This window comes from Carassius carassius, chromosome 5, assembly GCF_963082965.1.
Source record: "Carassius carassius chromosome 5, fCarCar2.1, whole genome shotgun sequence".
Classification (NCBI taxonomy): Eukaryota; Metazoa; Chordata; class Actinopteri; order Cypriniformes; family Cyprinidae; genus Carassius; species Carassius carassius.
In genome coordinates, this window is record NC_081759.1 from 32,530,832 (window position 1) to 32,551,484 (window position 20,653).

The 20,653-nt window shown below is 37.8% G+C and overlaps 2 protein-coding genes across 3 annotated transcripts; one reads left to right on the forward strand and one right to left on the reverse strand.

The window, feature by feature from the left end:
- Positions 1-813: 813 nt before the first annotated feature.
- LOC132141313 (tripartite motif-containing protein 16-like) lies at positions 814-5,993 on the reverse strand. Of its 2 annotated transcripts, none has more exons than XM_059550719.1 (7): positions 5,326-5,988; positions 4,854-4,949; positions 4,339-4,572; positions 3,925-4,084; positions 3,692-3,748; positions 2,862-2,927; positions 814-1,393 (listed from the first exon to the last, which is right to left on the reverse strand). In XM_059550719.1, the coding sequence occupies exons 1-7, from the start codon at positions 5,902-5,904 to the stop codon at positions 867-869; spliced, it is 1,719 nt and encodes a 572-aa protein (XP_059406702.1). In that variant the 5' UTR covers positions 5,905-5,988; the 3' UTR covers positions 814-866. The 2 variants fall into 2 exon arrangements, with proteins under 2 accessions (XP_059406702.1, XP_059406703.1); XM_059550720.1 differs by lacking the exon at positions 814-1,393 and adding an exon at positions 1,734-1,889 and having other exon boundaries at positions 5,326-5,993.
- Positions 5,994-14,180: 8,187 nt separating this feature from the next.
- On the forward strand, positions 14,181-20,276 carry LOC132141316 (tripartite motif-containing protein 16-like). The gene is made up of 7 exons (XM_059550721.1): positions 14,181-14,985; positions 17,012-17,107; positions 17,532-17,765; positions 18,096-18,255; positions 18,823-18,879; positions 19,178-19,246; positions 19,576-20,276. Exons 1-7 carry the CDS (start codon positions 14,401-14,403, stop codon positions 20,094-20,096), a joined length of 1,722 nt encoding a protein of 573 aa, XP_059406704.1. The 5' UTR covers positions 14,181-14,400; the 3' UTR covers positions 20,097-20,276.
- The last annotated feature ends 377 nt before the right edge of the window (positions 20,277-20,653 follow it).

The window sequence follows — 20,653 nt, forward strand, 5'->3', positions numbered from 1 at the left end:
GACACTCTAGCTGTGTACGAAATCGCTCTATATTAGAAAGGAGTGAACGAAATTAAGCCTGCCTCCCAATGTGCATACTATCCATCCTAAATTCTATGTGATATTAGTAATTTTCAATACTATTTAGGGCAGATAGGGTGTATTGGTCTATGATTAATAAACGTAATATCTGACCAATATATATATATATATATATATATATATATATATATATATATACATATTTAATGGGTCAGATCTGATTGCAACCAGCAGAGGTCACTCTTGTAATATGTCTTAAATTGTCATTAGGACAAAATCTTTACATAACCTTAAACTTTACTAGTCTACAGTATGAAGGCATCTTCTGTGTGTCATAAATTCGAAATGATCCAATATGTCAAATAAATGATTCAACAAAAATTTTGAAAGAGACTTTTATTATGTCATTATTAATGCAGATAAAATGACCCACATAAATCAAGACAGACTGTAAAAAGATTCTTACCTGATTAAACTTCATATTAATTAAAAGGATAATCACACAGATGGACACAACATGACATTAAAGTTATCAGAAATGAGCTTCACAATATTAAAAACTTATTTAAATAATTCTAATAGTTCTTTGCAACTTTTGTTGTTTTGTTTGCAAAATTTTTTGTAGATTTGTAAAAAAAAAAAAAAAAAAAAAAAAAAGAATTAAATAAACACATTACCTTATATTATAGATTAAAACCTTCAGTTTAAATACACTAACTGTAGTCAGCTTCACATTGTACAGGCTTTCATAAAAAAAAAAAAAAAATATATATATATATATATATATATATTTTTTTTTTTACAAATTTTTTAAAAGCTGGTAGAAATGCCCACTTATCCCTCATTTATAACTGACAAATAGTAATAGCAGACTCATACCACACCCAGAAGCCAGGATATACCGGCTCACTGAATGAGGCTTTAAATTGATGAATAAGTGACATAGACTCAGACACGGTGTAGAACGAAAGAGTGCCTCCTGCGCAGTCCAGAAACACCCCGATACGGGAAGAGTAGGGTGCGTTAATCTCAACCTGGTCTTTGTTGTGTCGAGCTGAGTAGCTGGAGTCAGAGCAGAAGAGACTCCAGGACTTGCGGTTGTAGCCAATACGAGCTGAGTCTCCGTGACCTGTTCTCTTGATGCCTTTAAAAGCCACACCAATGGAGGCTCCCTCTCCACTCCACTCCACCTCCCAGTAGTAGGCACCTCCTGAAAGGGGCTCTTTGCACAAGACCTGGGGAAGGCAGTCAAATCTCTGGTTGCTGTCATTGTAAGACTGAGGGTCTTTTTTTAGTGTTGCTTTCCTATTGTTTCTGGAGAGGTAGAGCTGTCTGTATGCTGTGTTGGGGTCCAGAGTTAGCTGGCAGGCATCTTGAAAATAAACAAGATAGACAAGAGCTGATTAGGATTGGTGAATTAAAGCTTGTACATGAATGTGTGAAGACAAACAGGGAGGTGAAGGTATGAAGACAATGAATCTCTGCCCACTTTGCATGCAAGTATCTTGATTCATGTACATATATCCTGCTTTTGGTGCTTTAAAAGCTTCTTTTTTTTTCTTTGAGGCCTCATATAGTAAGTCCCACAATTGATTTTGTATGCATTAAAATGCCAATGTGCATGGGTCAAGTTAAGACACATAAGACCACAGTTTTTTTATGTCTATTATTAATTGAGAGTTGAGAGCTAAAAGAGTTGAGCTCTCTCGACCACTGTACAAATCTGATCCTAGGTCAGAATTCCTGATGTAAGGTGCAGCATGCATGTGGATAAATCACCTGCCTATGGTTGAGTCTGCACATTGGCTCTCAGAGCTGGTTGGACTTTTGGAGGTGCTTTCTGCCAGAGGTGCGTGAACGTCTCTCATCTAGAGGGCCGAGAGTGTCGATACACATTTAAGACACTCTCTATAATATTCTATATTCTATCAAACAACCTATCTTAACATAATTATTAGTTGACTCACACTACCATTCAGAAGTTTCAGGTAGGCAAGATGTTTTTGAATGAAGTCACTTAAGCTGTAAAAACAGCAATACTGTGATATATTATTACAAATGAAAATTTTCCACTTTAAAAAATATATTTTTTTAATTTAACTTATTCCTGATGACAAAGCTGAATTATTTGCAGCTATTACTCCATTCTTCAGTGTCAGATGATCCTTCATAGATCATACTAATATGCTGATTTTGGTGCTCAAGAAATATTTATTATAAATAGAAAGTTTTATTATTGTTATTATTAGGTTGATAACTTTGTGGAAACCATGATCCCTTTTTTTTTTTAAGGATTCTTTGATTAAGAGAATGTTCATGTTTTGTTTTTTAAATGGAAATTTTATTTCCTTTACTGTTACTTTTGATCTCTTGAATAAAATCATTTATTTCTAAATAATAATAATAATAATAATATCTCTTTGACACCAAAATGTTGAACAGTAGCATATGTAGAGTGTTTTTGTCGTCTAAAAGATTACACTGCTCTTAGAAGAGAAGACAAAATGTTTGAGGGATGGCAGTTATCATGATTTTCCCATACACCCACTCACTAAGCAGTCTACGCTTATTCTTACAATATGCTTGGACGCAAACTCAGTATGTAAGGATTGATTTTAGACTACTCTCACTAAAGTTTTACAGGATGAATGCCAGCATGCTTTCTGAGGACTTTCTGCAAGCTTCCAAAACATATAAAAATTGATATACTATTTTAATTAATCATCAGCAGAGGTGAGAATTCTGCTGACCTTGAACTCTATGTCCTGTGCATGTTTTCTCTACAACAACGCCCTCTGGTCTTGGGCAAAAAGGAAATTCTTGTATGAAAACAAACTTACACTGGAGGAACTCGTCCCTTGTCCGGAGAGTGTTGCTGGGACTCTTGTACATGTCAATTTCATCGGCTAGAAACACAATAAAGAGAGGTTTTAAGCATGCAATGATGTCAAACTTTAATCTGATCTTTCAAAACAAACACATTATGTTTCTGACAAAAAAAGGAAGGACCATTAGGTACTTTCTGGATAGTACTTTAGGTACTTTCACATTAGAGGTGAAAATATATACACCACTGTTCAAAAGTTTCTTTCTTTCTTTTTTTTTTTTTTAAATAATACTTCTATTCAGCAAGGATGCTGTAAATTGAACAAAATTGACAGCAAAGGCTTTCTACTCATTAAAGAATACATACAAAAAAATACATCACAGCTACCACAAAAATATTCAGCAGCACAACTGTTTTCAAGATTAATATTAAATGTTTCTTTAGCACCAAATCAGCATATTAGGATAATTTCTAAAGGATCATGTACTGAAGACTTAAGTAATGGCGGCTAAAAAAAATCACATTTGTCATCACAGGACTAAATTTATAGGACAAAGTTATTTTAAATAATAATTCAGAATTCTGAAAGGTACCATAACTTCTGAATGGTGGTGTATGTTTAACTGAAGGCCAAAATAAAACATCCACGATGTGTGTGCTGTTCATAGAAGAGATCAGCTCATAAATATGTATTTTAATGTGATGTCGGTCTTAAGAACGTCGCTTAGCAACAGGCCAACAATTCCTTGGAGCTTGCTTTGACAAATACCATTCCAAAATTCCAGCTATTTTGAACAAAGCAAACAGCAGGGCAGCTAGAGTTTCCTATTTTCATTAACTTACACTTCGCAGACCTTTTCTTCTTACGGTCCTCTAGCTGGCAGAATGGCATTTTGTTCACTGGAAGAGAATTGAGAGTTATGAAGGAAGTCAGTTTACTGGTTAAGAAGAACCACAGTAAACACAAGAGAGTGTGATATATTTCCACGTTCTCATGGAACAAAAATAGCATTTCAAAAAGGGTATGAGACAGTGGCTAATAAATACAATACTGTATCTGTCATACTGGACCATACCTGTCTTTGCCACCTTGACCAGCTCTTCATTGCTGAACTCACTTAGATGTTGTTTCATCTCAGAGACGGTTTTGGTAACAGCGCCAAAGGAGAAGTAAGGGTTCACAGTAACAGAGGGCAGCTCCTCGGCATCAGTTTGGGCAATCAGCATATGGTAACTCTGCGATAAAATACAGAACAAATCTTAGTCTAATTCTTTTAATGATAGATTGCTCTGCACGCTTATTTTTTCACATGCTAATGGCTCTAGTAGTAACAAAATATTTTGCAAGTTTTTTCATCACCTGTGAAATAGTAGAAAAACCAACAATACATCCTGTGTTGAGTGCCACTAAAATCTACCCACATGTTTATTTCAACACTGCTGGTGCAGAGTGGATGTGTATTTTGTGCAGCAGACTGTTTCTCAGTCACCTGGATGAAATGAATGTGGTCCTCAGTGCGAGAGAGTTGTGTCAGCTCATTGTCTCTTCTCTTCAGGTCAGTAATTTCTTGGCCCAGACGCTCCATGTGGCCTTCAGCAGTGTTAAGTGCAGCCTTCTTATTGGTCGAGATGAGTTTGGTCATTTCCTGTTGCATTCTTTCAATGGAATGAAGCATGTCACCAAACAGCTTTTCACTCTCCTGCAAAGCCCGTTGTGCTGAACTCTGAAAGAGCAATTGTAATCAGTATTCTATTTTCAACTCTGCTTCATTTTCTTTCTTGGAAATGCAGAACTTATATTTTATACACACATCTATTCAGAAAACATTCCTGCTTCGTTCCAAGTAAGAATTGGTCACATCAGAGCATATGTAAATGCAACATATTCTTGCTTACCGGAGAATTAATGTTGATCTTGTATTATTTTCTCATTTAATTTACTATTTTCTTTTATTGTTAATGTATTGTTTTATTATTACATGACATATTTAACATCCAGACATACCTTGAGTGCATCCACAGCTTGTTTTAATTCTTCCATTTGCTTCACTCTATCATGAATCTTTTCCTGGATCTCAGCTTGGGTGGCGCCCAACCGTTGCTTTGAACAATAAAAAAAGAACAAATTCATGACAAAGGAAATGTTGTAAGTACAGCATCCTTCCACACCGCAACCACTTACACATGATGACCAATACTATAGCTTAGATTGTTTTCTCATCTCCTTTTGGGTGGAGAGCACTCACTGGCCATGTTTGTTTTAGAGGGGTTGGCTACTTTTATACTCAATCTAGCATATTCAGCATACAGAGAATGTCATTTTTTGCATGAATAGGTGCACTATTGCATAGAGGAGGTGAAAGGTTGTTATTTATGCTGGTCATTATCACCATTTAATCTGTTGCCATAACAGATTCACCAGTGTAATATTTCCATTGTTAAATATATGATCACAACTGCACTTTTTGTAGTCTTACCTGCATTTCAGCCCTTTCCTGTTCAGCAGACACCATGTCGTGGCCCTTGTGCTCTTTCACAGTACACAACACGCAGATACACATCTGGTCCGTCCGACAATAAAGCTCCAGACCTTTCTGGTGCTGTGGGCAGATCTGACGATCAAGGTGTCCGATCTCATCGACCAACTTGTGTCGTTTGAAGGTGGATGATTCATAATGGGGCTTCAAGTGCTTCTCGCAGTAGGAAGCAAGACACATCAGACAAGACTTGACAGCTTTGAGCTTCTTCCCGATGCAGATGTCACATCCCACGTCCTGGGGTCCCGCATAGTTGTAGTCAGGGGCCGGAGGGTCCGGTGGGAGAGAGTCAGAGTTTCTGAGGGATGAAGATGAATGGCGTGAGGACTGAAGGCGGCGTGGATTGGGCCTCTTGTTGTAGGCGACCCTGCACTGGGGACACAGGTACTGTCCAGTGTTGTCTGCATGATCCCAGTAGGTCTTGATACAGACAGAGCAGAAAATGTGACCACATGGGATGGAAACAGGGTCCCTGAGATCTTCCTTGCAGAGGTAACAGAGGTCCTGGTCAAGCGACATGGTTAAATCCCAAAAGATCTGACAAAAGGAAACGTGCGTTCGTGTGCAAGACAGGAAAAGTGAGTCTAAAGTGCCACCACAGAATGTTATATAGAGTAAACAGGGAGGGAGGCTAAACTGGTTATGCAGAAACCAGTAAATGAATGGGGAGTGGCTGAGGCATAGGTGAGGACAGCGATCGAGAGAAAAAAAAGAAACATGTATCATCAGATGTCAATGGAAATGATAACAGGGAAGAAGAGAAGCATGAGTGAAATGTAGGACATAAAGTTGTTTTGAGAGTTGTGGGACTCTAGAAAAAGCACTCTTCAATTCAAGTTTATTTGTATAGCGCTTTTTAGGATACAAATCATTACAAAGCAACTTTACAGAAAATTACATTTCTACAATATTTAGTAGTAGCTTTTAAATGGTAACTGTCAGTTTGTGTGCATATGACAGGATTTTTCAGAAAAATTCATACAAGATGTAGTTAACCAGATGATGAACATTATTAAGAGCAATTATTATATGATGCAATCACACTTCTATCAATATTTGTTAGTTCTGTTTGCTGATTCAGGGTTAGCATCATCTGAGGTCCTCTGAGGGGTCAGCATCATCTCTTCTCAGGTGTTCTGGATCCAGACTGGAGCTTGTGTAAAGGATAGTTACATTTCATGGTAAAACAGAGAAACAAATAGAGACATAATTAGCGTAGCTGCTGTTCCAAACAGAGATGCGTTTTCAATCTAGATTTAAACAGAGAGAGTGTGTCTGAACCCCGAACATTATCAGGAAGGCTATTCCAGAGTTTGGGAGCCAAATGTGAAAAAGCTCTTCCTCCTTTAGTGGACTTTGCTATCTTAGGAACTACCAAAAGCCCAGCGTTTTGAGACCTTAGGGTGCGTGATGGATTGTAACATGGTATAAAGCTAGTTAGGTACGCAGGAGCTAAACCATTTAGGGCCTTCTAGGTAAGCAATGATAATTTGTAACTGATATGGAACTTAATAGGTAGCCAATGCAGAGACTGTATAATTGGGGTAATATAGTCATATTTTCTTGACCTGGTAAGGACTCTAACCGCTGCATTTTGGAATACCTGTAGATTGTTTATTGAAGATGCAGGACAACCACCTAGAAGTGCGTTAAAATAGTCAAGTCTAGAGGTCATGAATGCATGAATTAGCTTTTCTGCATCAGAAACAGATAACATGTTTCGTAGCTTGGCAATGTTTCTAAGATGGAAGAATGCAGTTTATGTAACATGGGAAATATGGTTTTCAAAAGACAAGTTGCTGTCTAATATAACACCCAGATTTTTGACTGTAGAAGAAGGTACAGTACATCTGTCTAGTTGTAAATTGTAATCTACAAGATTCTGTGTACTGTTTTTTGGTCCAATAATTAATATCTCTGTCTTATCCGAATTTAATAGGAGAAACTTATTGGTCATACAATCTTTTACATTTTTAACACACTCTGTTAGCTTAGATAATTTAGAAGTTTCATCTGGTCTTGTTGAGATGTATCATCAGCATAACAGTGGAAACTAATCCCGTATTTTCTAACAATATTACCAAGGGGCAACATGTATATTGAAAATAGAAGGGGGCCTTGGACAGATCCTTGTGGCACTCCATACTGTGCCACATATTTTACTGATGATAAATGAGATGACTCCCCATTTAAATAAACAAAATGTCAGCGATCAGACAGGTAGGATCTAAACCATCTTAGAGTCTGCCCTTGAATACCTGTATAGTTTTGTAATCTATCTATGAGTATGTCATGATCTATGGTGTCGAACGCAGCACTAAGATCAAGTAAAACTAGCAATGAGATGCAGCCTTGATCTGACGCAAGAAGCAGGTAATTTGTACAGGATCTAATAAACATGTTGTTGGTTTAGATACAGTGATAAGTTTATTTAGTCTTTTTCATTTCGTCCAGTTCATGTGTATTTTTGGGTACAAATAGCAGTTGAGATAAATCAGGCAGGTTATTTGCGAATCTGTCTTTGGTGGCTGGAACAATAGTTCTGCCCAGATGGTAATGCTGAGCCATATAGTTAATATCAGTGATACACAGCATGCACGATACAAGGAAATGGTCTGTAACATCATCACTTTGAGGTACGATATTTATATCAGTAGATCGATTCCATGTGATTTAATTAAATCTAGTGTAGTATTTTGGTGGAGTAGACTCATTTAGACCAATATAATAATTTTGTTTTAGCCAGGTTTCAGTCAAGCAGAGTATATCAAAACTATTATCTGTGACCATTTCATTTACAATAACTGCTTTGGGTGTGAGTGATCTAATATTTATGAGCCCAAACTTTAAGATTGTTTTTGTTCATTTACTTTACATTTTTCTGGTTTAATCACATTACGATTTTCTCTAGATCCTACATTACATTTATATTTTGACCTCACTATTCGGGGAACAGACACAGTCTTAATAGATTGTACAGCGCAAGTACTTCTATCATTTGAGTGTGTAGAACAAAATTCATCATAATAGTTATTTGAGAATTGGCTTACTAGTCATATGGAGCGAAGTGTCCTGGAGATGTTGTCAAAGAGCAGCTCTGCTCCGACTCTGCTTGGGTGCAGGCCATCAGCGTCGAAACAGCCTAGGACGCTCCCAGAAAAGATTCCAATTATTAACAAATAACAGTTTCTGTTCTTTACACCATGACAACAACCATTCATTTAAAGCAACAAGTCTACTGAACCTTTCATGTCCTCATCGATACGTGGGCAGTGGTCCTGCCACGATGATCGTCGCTGCATCATTTGCACATGCATTTCTTTTATCTTTAATAAAAAGGCTTGTCTTATGACTACTACGCCTGGTGGCAAGCCATGATCTCATTGTTAGAGTGTTTCTGAATGGTGCTAGGGGCTCCATGCTTGGGTATAGTGCTCCTCTGCGTAGGAGCTACCATGATGGATGAGTGCTTAGAGACTATTGACCTTTGGCACACGCCATCAAAACTGGAGTGCAATTTATTTGGAGGGAGGATGAGTGTACTTTGTATGTTTTCCTCCTTGAAAGACTTTTGAGTTATAAGAAAGTATGTTTTATAGTAAGAGCCTTTCAACCTCCAAATATCTGAATTGTGCGTCTAAGTACTGTGAGACTGAGATGATTGGAGCATGAAGAGAGCTGTTACATTGTCGGTTTAACCACAGACATTGGGTACAGGGTGAAATTGCTATCATATATGACCAAATTCAACTGAAGTGAGTCTCTCTATACAGACATAAAGAGACAAATAAAATTTTAAAAAGAATATATTACAATAATTTGCTTTGCAATTGATCAGGTGAGGACTGGTTAAACCACTGAATTCATACCATCTCATTTACAGCAAATTATCTACAAAACATTTTCACTAAATTTTCTGTATTTTCTTATGACACTGAAAAAGTGACCAACATGCACAAACACACTTTCTGTTATATTATTTGAATTGCTAGCCTATGTTGTTGTACAGTATGTTATCTTTTAAATTAAAAGCTGAACACAACACTGGGTGAAGTTGAGGGTGATGGTGGAAATACTAAAAATAACTCTGAGCAAGAAATTTGATTAACAAAATAAAAACGTGTAGAACATGTTACTTTCCCGTACAGGGATGGTTGTATCAGTAGATTAAAAACAAACTAAATTTGTATATTATATCAAAGTTTGAGACAGAATTGCAATGAAAAATTCTTTGGGACCAAAAATAACATTGTACAGCAATAAACAAACATCTAGCCATTCCCAGTCTGGCAGTGAAAGCCAACTACCATTTCAAATGTTTTTGATAGTTTACAGCAGAAAAAAAGCGCACAAAATTGAGCACATTTTTAAATTTACAGCAGCAACTTTAAATGAAACAGCAGCTGCTGCGTCTTCCAGCAATGCCAGACCCATTTTCCAAAGAAAAGGCATTTATTCCTGTTTCTCAAAGATGATGGAAATAATTGTTTGTTTTAGATTAGCCTCTCTCATCTCTCTGGAGCATACATCCTCTGTACGGCACAGTCCACAAAGCTCCAGGAATCTCTGTTGCAAAACAGGAAGTGGAAGTGAGTTTGCAGTGGCTCACATTCAGTGTGGTGAAAAGCTAATTAGAACATTTCTACTGGGACTGCAAATCCACCCCCATATCCCTCAACAGATCTGAGTCATGCCTTTTATTTGACCAAAGCCGATTGTTTTTTAACAATTATTTCACTCTAACTTCCATTTTATGTGTTGTTTTTGTTTGGAAATTGTACATAATTGGATAGTATCCAAAATCAAGTAATCAATTGGACATTTATTGTATGCCCATCTCAAACTAACACTCAAGATTGTTCTTACTTAAGATGGCTGTCAGCTTGTTAGTTTCAACAGCGTGAGTAAAAATGTTGGCAGGAATGCACCCAGACGTGATAAGGGAGATAACAGCAAGTCAAGATAGGCCTGCAAAGGTGAAAGTTTCCACTGTTGGAGAGAATTTCCAGACTTCAGCAGGACATTTGGCCTGTCAGTGCATGAGAGTATGCAGCCAATCTAATGATGTGTCTGACTCTGGATCATCTGTGTCAGTGGCCATATTGTGGTGTTAAGTCATAGTTCTAAAGGTGCCAACAAAACCCTAAATGGTCTCATGTAGCCAGACCTTCAGACTGATGGCTGAAGATCTGGAATTCATGGCAGCTTTTTTAACTGGAATTCATGAGGCCATTTGACAGACATGTCAAACAACCAATCACAGTTCATTTCATTCAGTGTCACGTTTCGGGGTGTGGAAATGTCGCCACAATAACAGACCAGTGTGTAAAACTCTCTGACATATTTGAAAGATTCTATGTCGCGAACTTTAAATATTTCACATACTTTTGAAACTCTAGTGTTTAGCTGATCCTGATAAACGCTCGTCATCACAGTTGTAAACACTATGACTTTCTTCTTTCGTGAGGGGGTTTGGTGCCATAGCAGTTATGTTTCCAGGTGGACCGTTAAAGAACGCGACACACACGTCTCCCAGAAATCCTGTATAATTCAACCAATCCAATGACTTCGACACTCCTGAAGTGTTTCCACTTTTGTGTCCCATATGCATCAGATGTTTATCCAGTGGTCCGTGGGCATGACGTTTGAGGCTGAGACTACTACTACTAAGGTAAATGGTATGTAGTGTTATCAGTGTGTACTGTACTGCATGTAGAGTATTTATGATCTGGTCTTTCCTGATCTTTCTATCAGAAACTGCCTGTCATGCCACAGTGACACATTTTTAAAGAAACACGTAGATGTAAGTGTATCGCAATAATAGAGTGACTGACAATTTATCTTTTGTCTTTCATTTGTTGATAAAGAGCTGTACATTCAGCCTACTCAGACTATTTCACAAAACTTGAGTACATTAGCATAGTGATAAGAATTTTACAGCAAGCAAAAGAAGAAAAGCAATATTTCGGCTTTAGACATCATTTTAGTTATCATGTGCTAATATACATTCATTTATCCAGACATTCCTTCGAGTCAAGTTAAACTTCTAAATTATTAAGTGAGCTGACATAAGCTAAATTAATATTGCTTTTAATGCATTTAAATGGTATTGAAGCTCTCTGCATGCTTTCCTTTGAGTGCTGGTCTTCCTTTGTGCTCTTTGAGAATTTCGTTCTGCACAGTTTGTTTAATTTTATTTGGCAATAAGCCAGGTGAATAGCCAAACAATCCCCCCCCCCCCACACACACACAAACATGCAGTTCACTCTGCCTTTCAGCCACCAAGACTCACAAAGGTGACCATTGTTCATAGGAAGCGCTAGTAAATACCTTGTTTCCACGCACTCCATGCACTGACCAATCAGAGGGACAGAGGCAACCCCTTGGTTTTTACAATAACAACATGCACCTATGAACACGCACTCTCTGGACTTACTCTGTCACCCTCCAATGGCCACACACCCCTCAATCAGGTAGTTTAATGAGACTTGTCCTTTGACCCTTAATATACACAAGGAAACACGAAACCTCTGGCAGGCTTAGTCAAGTATGCAGCTCCTCCAATTAGAAAAAGCTCCCTTGTGAACCAGTGTGAACTCGGCCGGGTCAGCATGAGGGTGTGGAGAACAATAAAGGTTGTGTTAAAGGAAATGATTTATTTTGTACGGTTTACAACATTTCCTCTCTAAGAACTAAGAAGACCATGAGAAGAATATGAGGGCCGACAGTCCATGAATAGGCCTGTTCCTTCATTTTAAAATCATTACTTCATGCTGCAGCTGGAGAAAACGGCAAAAACTTAAATCATATCTTCAATAAGGGGCCTAAACTAGCATGACAGCTTTTTGAGTCAATGAGTAATCACAGCCTATACCTTGCAGTGTAACTTCTGGAATCTATTCAACTCTGGGAAAAAGGGGAAGATAAACTAGTTTATCAGAGAGCAGACCATTTAAGGAGAGAGGTGAAACTATTTATGAAGTGATGCAAGATTTGTGCCTGGTTCTGATGGCAGGACTTGTAACCAATGAACTTGTAATAGGTGTTGGTTTCTTTCAGTGTGGTGTCATCTGGGCTCTGGGTGGACCAATGGCTATAGCAGAAATACACAACAATATGTCAATAATTAAAAATAAATTAGCCACATTTCATGGGTTTTGCTTTCAACCACAAGTTTAATTTCTCCCACAAAACCCAAAACACTTCCAGGAAAAAAAGTCAGAAAAAGCTTCACAGTCACAGAAGGAACCTCTCTGGCATGAGCTAATACGTTGCTGGTTGCATAACATCAGTACTGCAGGTGAGTCTGCAGGTGGTGACAGAAGTCACATGGCATTTCACATCCTACGAAGACTTAGCTGAAGTTCACTCATGCCCTGCCCTCTACACATTCACAGGATATTTAGTAGAAAAATAGGTGAAACTAACTCTGAGACTCTTAATGTATACAGCACTTGAGACCAAGGTGTAAATCATTAGGTTGTGTTGGGTGGGGGTCTTCAACCATCTTCAATCAAACCCTACTAAAGGAAAACAAAGAAAATTTTACAGATATGTTTAAAAACTTCTGACAAAATGTCCAGTATCCCTAAAATGGGTAAGTTTAAAGGTATCGTTTGCCAAAAATAGTAAAACATTTTTAAAAAAGTGTTTTGAAAAATGTCAACATACAAGTCAAAGGTCACCAAAACTCTTATTGGTTACCAACATTATTCAAAATGTCTACTTTTTTGTTTCACAGAACACAGAAGTCTGTCCGGTTTGAAACAACATAAGTGTGAGTCAATGATGACAGAATTTTAATTTTTGGGTTAACTATCCTTTTAAATCATCAAAGTTTTATATGAATTTTAATTGCAGTTAATTACATAACTTTTAATTTTGTGTCTTCATATTTAATGTACTGGAACTATTTGTATTGCTTCTGGGACATACAAGGTTGCTTGTATTGTTAGTAACAATTAACAATGCAAATAAATCTAGTAGTATGACAAGACAATGCCAAAGTAATAACAGTGTACAAACTATATTCAGAAAATTTGAAATTTGTAAATTCTACACGTTTGAAATATGCCAAAAAAAGAAATACTGTTCGTTCTTTTTTTTCTGCCGCACCCATCGAAAAACAAACTGATGACATATTTTCAAGTCTGCAGCACCCAATCCAGTTCAACTGGCCTTAGTTCATACATTCAGATCAACTCACCTCACACAGTAACTGTTACTATTGTTTGTTTAATGCAGTGAGTGGAGTACCACATGCCCTGGTATGGTAAAAAAGGCAGTTTCAATGCAATACATTTTACAGTAAGAACTTAATATGTCATATAATATACACCAAATAGATGTGCTACAGAAGGAAATGTCTAAAAGAAATATTGTAATATTAAATCTAAAAATTGTAATATCAAAAGAATCATTAGTTAACTAAACTCAGCTACAGTAAGCATTGAACCCAATAATGTTTAAAGAATAAAAGCAAGATGGTAAGCAAGCATGAAAAAACAAGCTTTGCAACATATCAAAGCCAAACAAGAAAGGCCAATTATTAACTGACTGGGGTTTTAAAGTAACTGATGGAAATGTCCTTCAGCTAATGGATAAGCAGTTTATGTGTGTGAAACAGAGCTTTTCATGTTAAGTTTCATCCTTGATGGCCCTGCTCATTCATTCTCAACTGTACCTTTTTCTTTAATGTCTTTCACTCCACTCCTGGCCCCTCCCTCACCACCCCCCCCCCCCCTCTCTCTCTCAAGACTCCTGGCTCAACCTGTTTATCAGACCTGGGTAGTGCTCTAACCTCTCTCTCTCTCTGTCTGTCTTCCTCCCTTCCTGTCTCTCGCCAACACACTCCCTCAGTACAAAGAGGAGGGTTTTGCTTCCTTTAATTAATAACCTGTGGAATTCAGAAACCCAAAGCTGTCTGTAGTAAAAAACCAGCCAGGCAGCGTTTTACTCTTTTTCTCTCTATTGGAAACATTTCAGACGCTTGGTTATTGAATAAGGTGAGAAAATATGACTGAGCAAATGTCTCCAGACGACTTCAGCTGCCCTCTATGTACGGAGTTCCTGAGGGACCCCGTGGCGATCCCGTGTGGTCACAGCTTCTGCATGGACTGTATCAGTGGCTACTGGAACGAGGCTGATTACACTGGCATCTACATCTGTCCCCAGTGCCGGATCACGTTCACCCAGAGACCTGTGCTGAGGCCAAACGCCACTCTCACCAAAGTTGCAGAGAAGATCAAGAAGACCGGTTTGGACTTAACACCTCCAACGAATGGAAGCTATGCTGGCCCTAGCGATGTTCCTTGTGACTTCTGCGCTGGAAAAAAGCTCAAGGCTGTCAAGTCCTGCCTCAACTGCCTCGCCTCTTACTGCGAAAAGCACCTGAAGCCCCACTATGAGTCTGCCACCTTCAAGAGGCACAAACTGGTGGATGAGCTGGGGAACCTGGACCGTAAGATCTGCCCTCAGCACCAGAAGAGCCTGGAGTTGTTCTGTCGTACCGACCAGATGTGTATTTGCGCTCTCTGTACTGTCAGCGAGCATAAGGGGCACGACATAGCCTCAGCCGAAGCAGAAAGGGGTGAAAAACAGGTAAGAAAAACGCAATGCTTGAGTTAACTTTACTAGGAGTGGCTGTGGGGTTACAAGTTGAATTTTTTTATGAATATGATTATATTACTTAACAAGAAATGTATAAGAGAGGTTTTCTTCAAAATAAGCTGCCAAGAAGCCATGAAGATACACTGTATAACCGGTTCTGTGTTATCACAAACACGCTGGTCCAGATCATTACATAAAAACTGATGAGGAAATATGGAAAAGAAAGGGAGGAGATGATGATTAAACAGATAGAAAGGTTGTGAGGTTAGTGAAACTTTCATCCAGATATAGTTTTCCATTACAACTCCCAAACTATAGGAGTCACAAAAAGGGTGTGTTCCCTTACAATGGACAACTCAGAGGTTACTTGATTTAATCACTGTCCTGAACTGGCCACTTTCTGGGAAGATTTGTTTTTGTGAGAGAAAATAAAAAAAACTGTTATGAGCAACAGGAGATGAGAAACAGGGCAGGTCTGGATTCTGGTGTAGGGAGAGGCAAGGAATGTGAACTTAAGAAAATCAGGAGGGAGCTTAAGGACCATCCTCAACCTCCCCCCGTACTACGAGTGAGAAAACTAGCACACTGCTTTTTGTACCTTGACCCAAAGTCATCATAAAACTCAGCAGATGTGTATAGCTGAAAGAAATGTTAACAACCACCTCTTCAAACTTCACATGAAAAATGGCTCAAGTCACTGTATGAAACAACTATTAGGACAGTTATAACAAACATCTCACCAAAACTATTTATAGATACTGGTCAGATGTTTACTGATCCATACTCTGGAGCTCTGAATAGAAGGAAGACCTTCAAAGGTTTAAGATTTCAAAGCTTTTCCTTCAATTCATCAGTACTGAACAAGCTTAAAGGGGTCATCAGATGCCCATTTGATTTAAGTTGATATAATACTTTAGGGTCTTAATTAAAAGTCTATGACATACTTTGGTTAAAATTTTTCAGTGATAGTGTAAAAAACACCTTTTTTTACCCTGTCAAAATGAGCTGTGTTTTTAGCAGCGATTCTAGTCCATGTTGCTTTAAATGCTAATGAGCTCTGCTGACCCCGCCCCTCTCTTCTTTTGGGTGACGAGCAGTACTGTTTACTTTAGCCACAAAATTCGCTTACTAGCACATTTTAGGAAAGGCGATTTGTAAAGATTTATACAAAAAACATGTATACTCACTTCTTCTGTAGATGAAGCTGGATCATGAGCGATTCGCGCGAACAAAGACGCAGGGTCGAATGAAAGATGGCCTTGTCAATAAAAAAAAAACAGTGGTGGACTTTTACCATAATAGGATGGATGTTTAAACACACTTCCAACACACATTTATGTTCAAACAACATCAAAAATGAATTTTGCCTCTGATGACCCCTTTAATAACAGGAAGCACAGCAGTTTATGTTTTTTTTCTTATTGTTTTGACTGAACTGTCACGGGTGCTGTTTATATACAGTAATTATATCTGTAATCTAATACTTATCGCAGGCACTAATTGCAAATGGTTTGTTTGTTCGGTTAAATGTAGGGAATCCCAGATTTAAGCCCTCATGTCCAATGGCACAAACACTACACACACAAACACACACAGACATTTTATTCATCCCCTCCCCAGATTCTCCACATTCCTTCAAGCTTATCTTGAAGAATGGTTCGGTGAGCTTTGCAAGGGGTTGCTCTGAAGCCCCCCTTCTCTAACCCTAAAGAATCGAGCGTGTGCACCTTGAAATGTCTCTCTGGTGAACAGACCCAGCTAGTTTTCATTCCTGGCGTGATTAACATTCCCCTCTCTTTTCAACAATAAAGGCATCCATGTGAAGGAGGTTCTTCAATTTCTAGGTAAAAGCATAACATAGAATTAACATACATGAAGATCTGTGACAAGAGAGGAAGTGTCATATAGCTGTACATCCACTGAATTATCAAATTTAGCAATCAGTAACAAAAAATGTTTAAATTCTAAATTAATCTGTCAATAGAGACTAAGGTATGTTTTATTATTTCATGGACAGAAACTTCTTGGAGTGTCCCAGGCAGAGATCAAACAAAAATGCCAGCAGAGGACCAAAGAACTGGAGGAACTGAAGACAGCGGTGGATTCTCTCAAAGTATGTTTTAGATTCAACTGTAATTTGTAACAGTTAATTTTATCATCACTGCTCATATTAAAGTCACACCAAAATATATTAGACCAAATAAGAACAACCGAATACACTGCTTTATCTGGGCAAAGGTGAAATGGCACAATAACTTTTATCTGTTAAATCAGTGTGCAAATGTTTCAGTCTGGGAATGCAAACAGTCCTTGAAAGTGGCCATAATTGTTCTTTTGTTCGTTAAGAGATAATCCAATGCCAGTCTTCTAGATACATGCTGATACATGTTTTTTTTTTGGTTAACTGCAGTTGTAAAGCTTATCCAGGAGTTATTCTTGCAAAAGTGAAGCACTAAAACGAAGAGACACAAACAGTTTCCTACTGAATGAATGTACAATGAACTGACACTCTAAAATTTGACTCATTTTTACCGCAGAGCTCTGCACAAAGGGCAATGGCTGAAAGCAAGAAGATGTTTGATGAGATGATCAGCTCCATTGAGAGGATGAGGTCAGAGGTCACCAAACTGATCAACATCAATGAGAGGGCTGCATTCAGTCAGGCGGAGGGGCTGATGGAGCGACTGGAGCAGGAGATAGATGAACTGAAGAAGAAAGAGACTGGACTTAAACAGCTTTACAGCACTGATGATCACATCCACTTCTTACAGGTACTTTAGCACAGGAGTTTTCAAAATAGAATCTGTGAGTGTGAACCCCAGGTGGACTAAGACAATTCAAGGGGGTCTGTAAACAAATTGGAGATAAAAAAAGGGACCTTATATACTATATTATACATTAGGAAGGGGGTCCCACACAAGGCATCAAAATGGATTTTTAAACTTTTTGGCATCAAAACAAAAAAAAAACTGCTGTAAGATTCTCCTTATCACATGAAAGTTTAAAAGACATTTAGATTCACAGAGTTACCCTTTAGTAATCGAGGCTTGCAATATTATACTTTACATTTTATGCATTGAGATTTCTCTCTTTTTAAACAGAACTTCAATTATCTTTGCACTCCGACTGATGACGGCTTCATGCCCAGAGTGTCTCTGAACCCAGACTTCTCCTTCAGTGCAGCCAGGAAAGCTGTGGCTGAGATCAAAGAGAGGCTAGAGGAGCTGGGCAGAGACGAACTGCGAAAGATCTCAAAATCAGGTCAGAGCACACAACGCACCGTACATCAGATACAGGCATAGTTGTCGGGGGAATTTGCCCTGGCTTGCTGTTCTGAACACACTGCCCTCTATTTTAAATGAACTTGGACAGTAAAGTGGACAGTTAGTTTCTCTCTAAAGAACCACATTGTGCACATTTGTTACAGTATATCAAAATGTACTGTATAATTTCAGGGCCAGCTGTAATATAATTTGAAGTCCTAATGTAATAACCAACAATTAAACAGATCAGTCTTTATCTCTGAGAAACGTCAAGAATTTTAGTACCGAGTGCACTTTACAGTACATTCTCAAGTTAGCAAGGAAGTCATGTGATTGCATGTAGAGTCTAAACGGAGCTTAGAGTTCCTCCACTTCATTTCTAATTCACTGAGCAAAGTTCAGATGATAAACAAAAGAGTTATTCTCATTGGATTTAGTTATATTAATATAATTTGAAACAACAGGATTTAGTGCCTTACTTAGATCTGCTGGAACAAATCTAGCATTTCTTGTTTAAAATATGTATTGTAAATAAAGTTTTCCTGATGTGTGCTTTTTATAACAGTGAATGAAGTACCAGTATACACTGTGGAGAATCGTACCAAAGAGAAAACTACCAGAGGTAACACAAATTTACTTACACTGTATATTCATTTACACTGATCAAATGTGGATGGTGCAAATTAAGAAACTGTATAAACGTAGTCTAAAAATTGCAATATGTAAAAAACATACAAGACAAAACTAACAACTGTTTAAAAGTTTGCGGTCTGTATAAAATTTCTCTTATTATCAACAAAGCTGCATTTCTTTGATCAAAATGAACAATAGTAATATTGTAAAATATCATTAAAAAGTAAATGAATGGTATCTATTTGAATATATTTAAAAATTTACATTTAATTCCTTCCTGTGTTAAGTTAAAGAAGTTCATACAGTGGACAGTGCACCTCCTGCAGAACCCAGGAGCAGATCTGAATTTCTGAAATGTAAGTATTTAGAAGTCCTGATATTTAAACACTCCAATATTGGTCATCGGTAGATTTTTAAAAAATATACTGGACATTTATCGCTCATGCTCATTTTCTCCATTTTTAGATTTAACACCTAAAATGAATCTTAAAAACACTAATAATTGAATTATATATTATCTTTATTTTTCATTTTTGATGCCTTGTGATGCCTAAATTGACTGGCATTTATAACTTGACTGATCATAGTTGTCAGCTGTATTCATCAGCTTATTTGTATAAGAATTTAAAGGTATACAGGTATATAAAGATGTGTTAAAAGTAACTTTTACCTTTTGTGTTTCCAGACTACTGTCAGCTGAGACTAGACCCACACACGGCTCATAAGGAGCTGTACTTATCTGAAGGAAATAGAAAGGTGACTAGAACCAAAGACCCGCAGCCATACTCTGACAACCAAGATCGCTTTGATAGCTTTGCCCAGGTGCTGTGTCGTGAAGCTCTGTCAGGTGGCCGCTTCTACTGGGAAATTGATTGGAGTGGGGAATTCTCGATCGGAGTGGCCTATCGGGGCATAAACCGTAAGGGTAAAGGCTCCCTGTGCTTGCTAGGCTACAATGATAAGTCCTGGAGCCTCCTCTGCTCTGACACAGGGTACTCAGCCTGGCATAACAGGGTAGACAAGGCTGTTAGCGGCCCTCACTCTTCGAGAATAGGGGTCTTTCTGGACCACTCAGCGGGGGTGCTAGCCTTCTATAGTATTGGTGAGACCATGACACGTCTGTATCGTTTTGAGACCACATTTACTGAGCCCCTCTATCCTGGGTTTGGGGTAGGAACATCAGTCAAGATCTGCCAATTAAAATGAACACTACATGAAATGTATGCCATGAAGAATCTGAAGTGAAGGACAGACATTTTTTATGCTCTTTTATGCTGAATGCCATTTGTCAGCTGTTGTCTCAGTTTTTACAGGTTCTGGAAGAATCAAATAACTTTTTAATAATGATTCTATGTCCAAACAATATAAATGTTCTAAAGGCTTAAATATTTTTTTCCTATCAGTTAATATTATACGGAATAGTATCTCAACATGTATATCCAATAGACATCATAAAGCAACATTATTCATCCATGGCTTCTTCATATTTCAATAAACTTTTAAAGTTGTTATGCATACTGGCCTCTCATTAAATAAGTGTGATCAAATCTTTTAGTGAATATAGTCTTGTGTTTTTGCTGCTGAACAAAAAAAAAAGTTAACACTATAACATTATAAAGAACAGAAATAAAAAAATGCATTTTTGTTGTTCTGTTGTTTGTAATGGGTGTTTCTACAACTGGATGCTCAAATCTTATTGGTAAGAAAGTGAGAAAGAAAATCTTATTACATATGACAAATATATCTCACATTGTTGCCTACTG

What these genes read in the sequence shown, in the direction of transcription:
- LOC132141313 (XM_059550719.1), bottom strand. Translation starts at nt 5,904, where the DNA reads ATGTCGCTTGACCAGGACCTCTGTTACCTCTGCAAGGAAGATCTCAGG. An exon ending in AGGAAAGGGCTGAAATGCAG is followed by an intron (nt 4,950 to 5,325) that starts GTAAGACTACAA and finishes TATTGTTCAAAG; the next exon opens with CAACGGTTGGGCGCCACCCA. An exon ending in AAGCTGTGGATGCACTCAAG is followed by an intron (nt 4,573 to 4,853) that starts GTATGTCTGGAT and finishes TTGCTCTTTCAG; the next exon opens with AGTTCAGCACAACGGGCTTT.
- LOC132141316 (XM_059550721.1), top strand. Translation starts at nt 14,401, where the DNA reads ATGACTGAGCAAATGTCTCCAGACGACTTCAGCTGCCCTCTATGTACG. An exon ending in CAGAAAGGGGTGAAAAACAG is followed by an intron (nt 14,986 to 17,011) that starts GTAAGAAAAACG and finishes TTTCATGGACAG; the next exon opens with AAACTTCTTGGAGTGTCCCA. An exon ending in GCGAAAGATCTCAAAATCAG is followed by an intron (nt 18,256 to 18,822) that starts GTCAGAGCACAC and finishes TTTTTATAACAG; the next exon opens with TGAATGAAGTACCAGTATAC.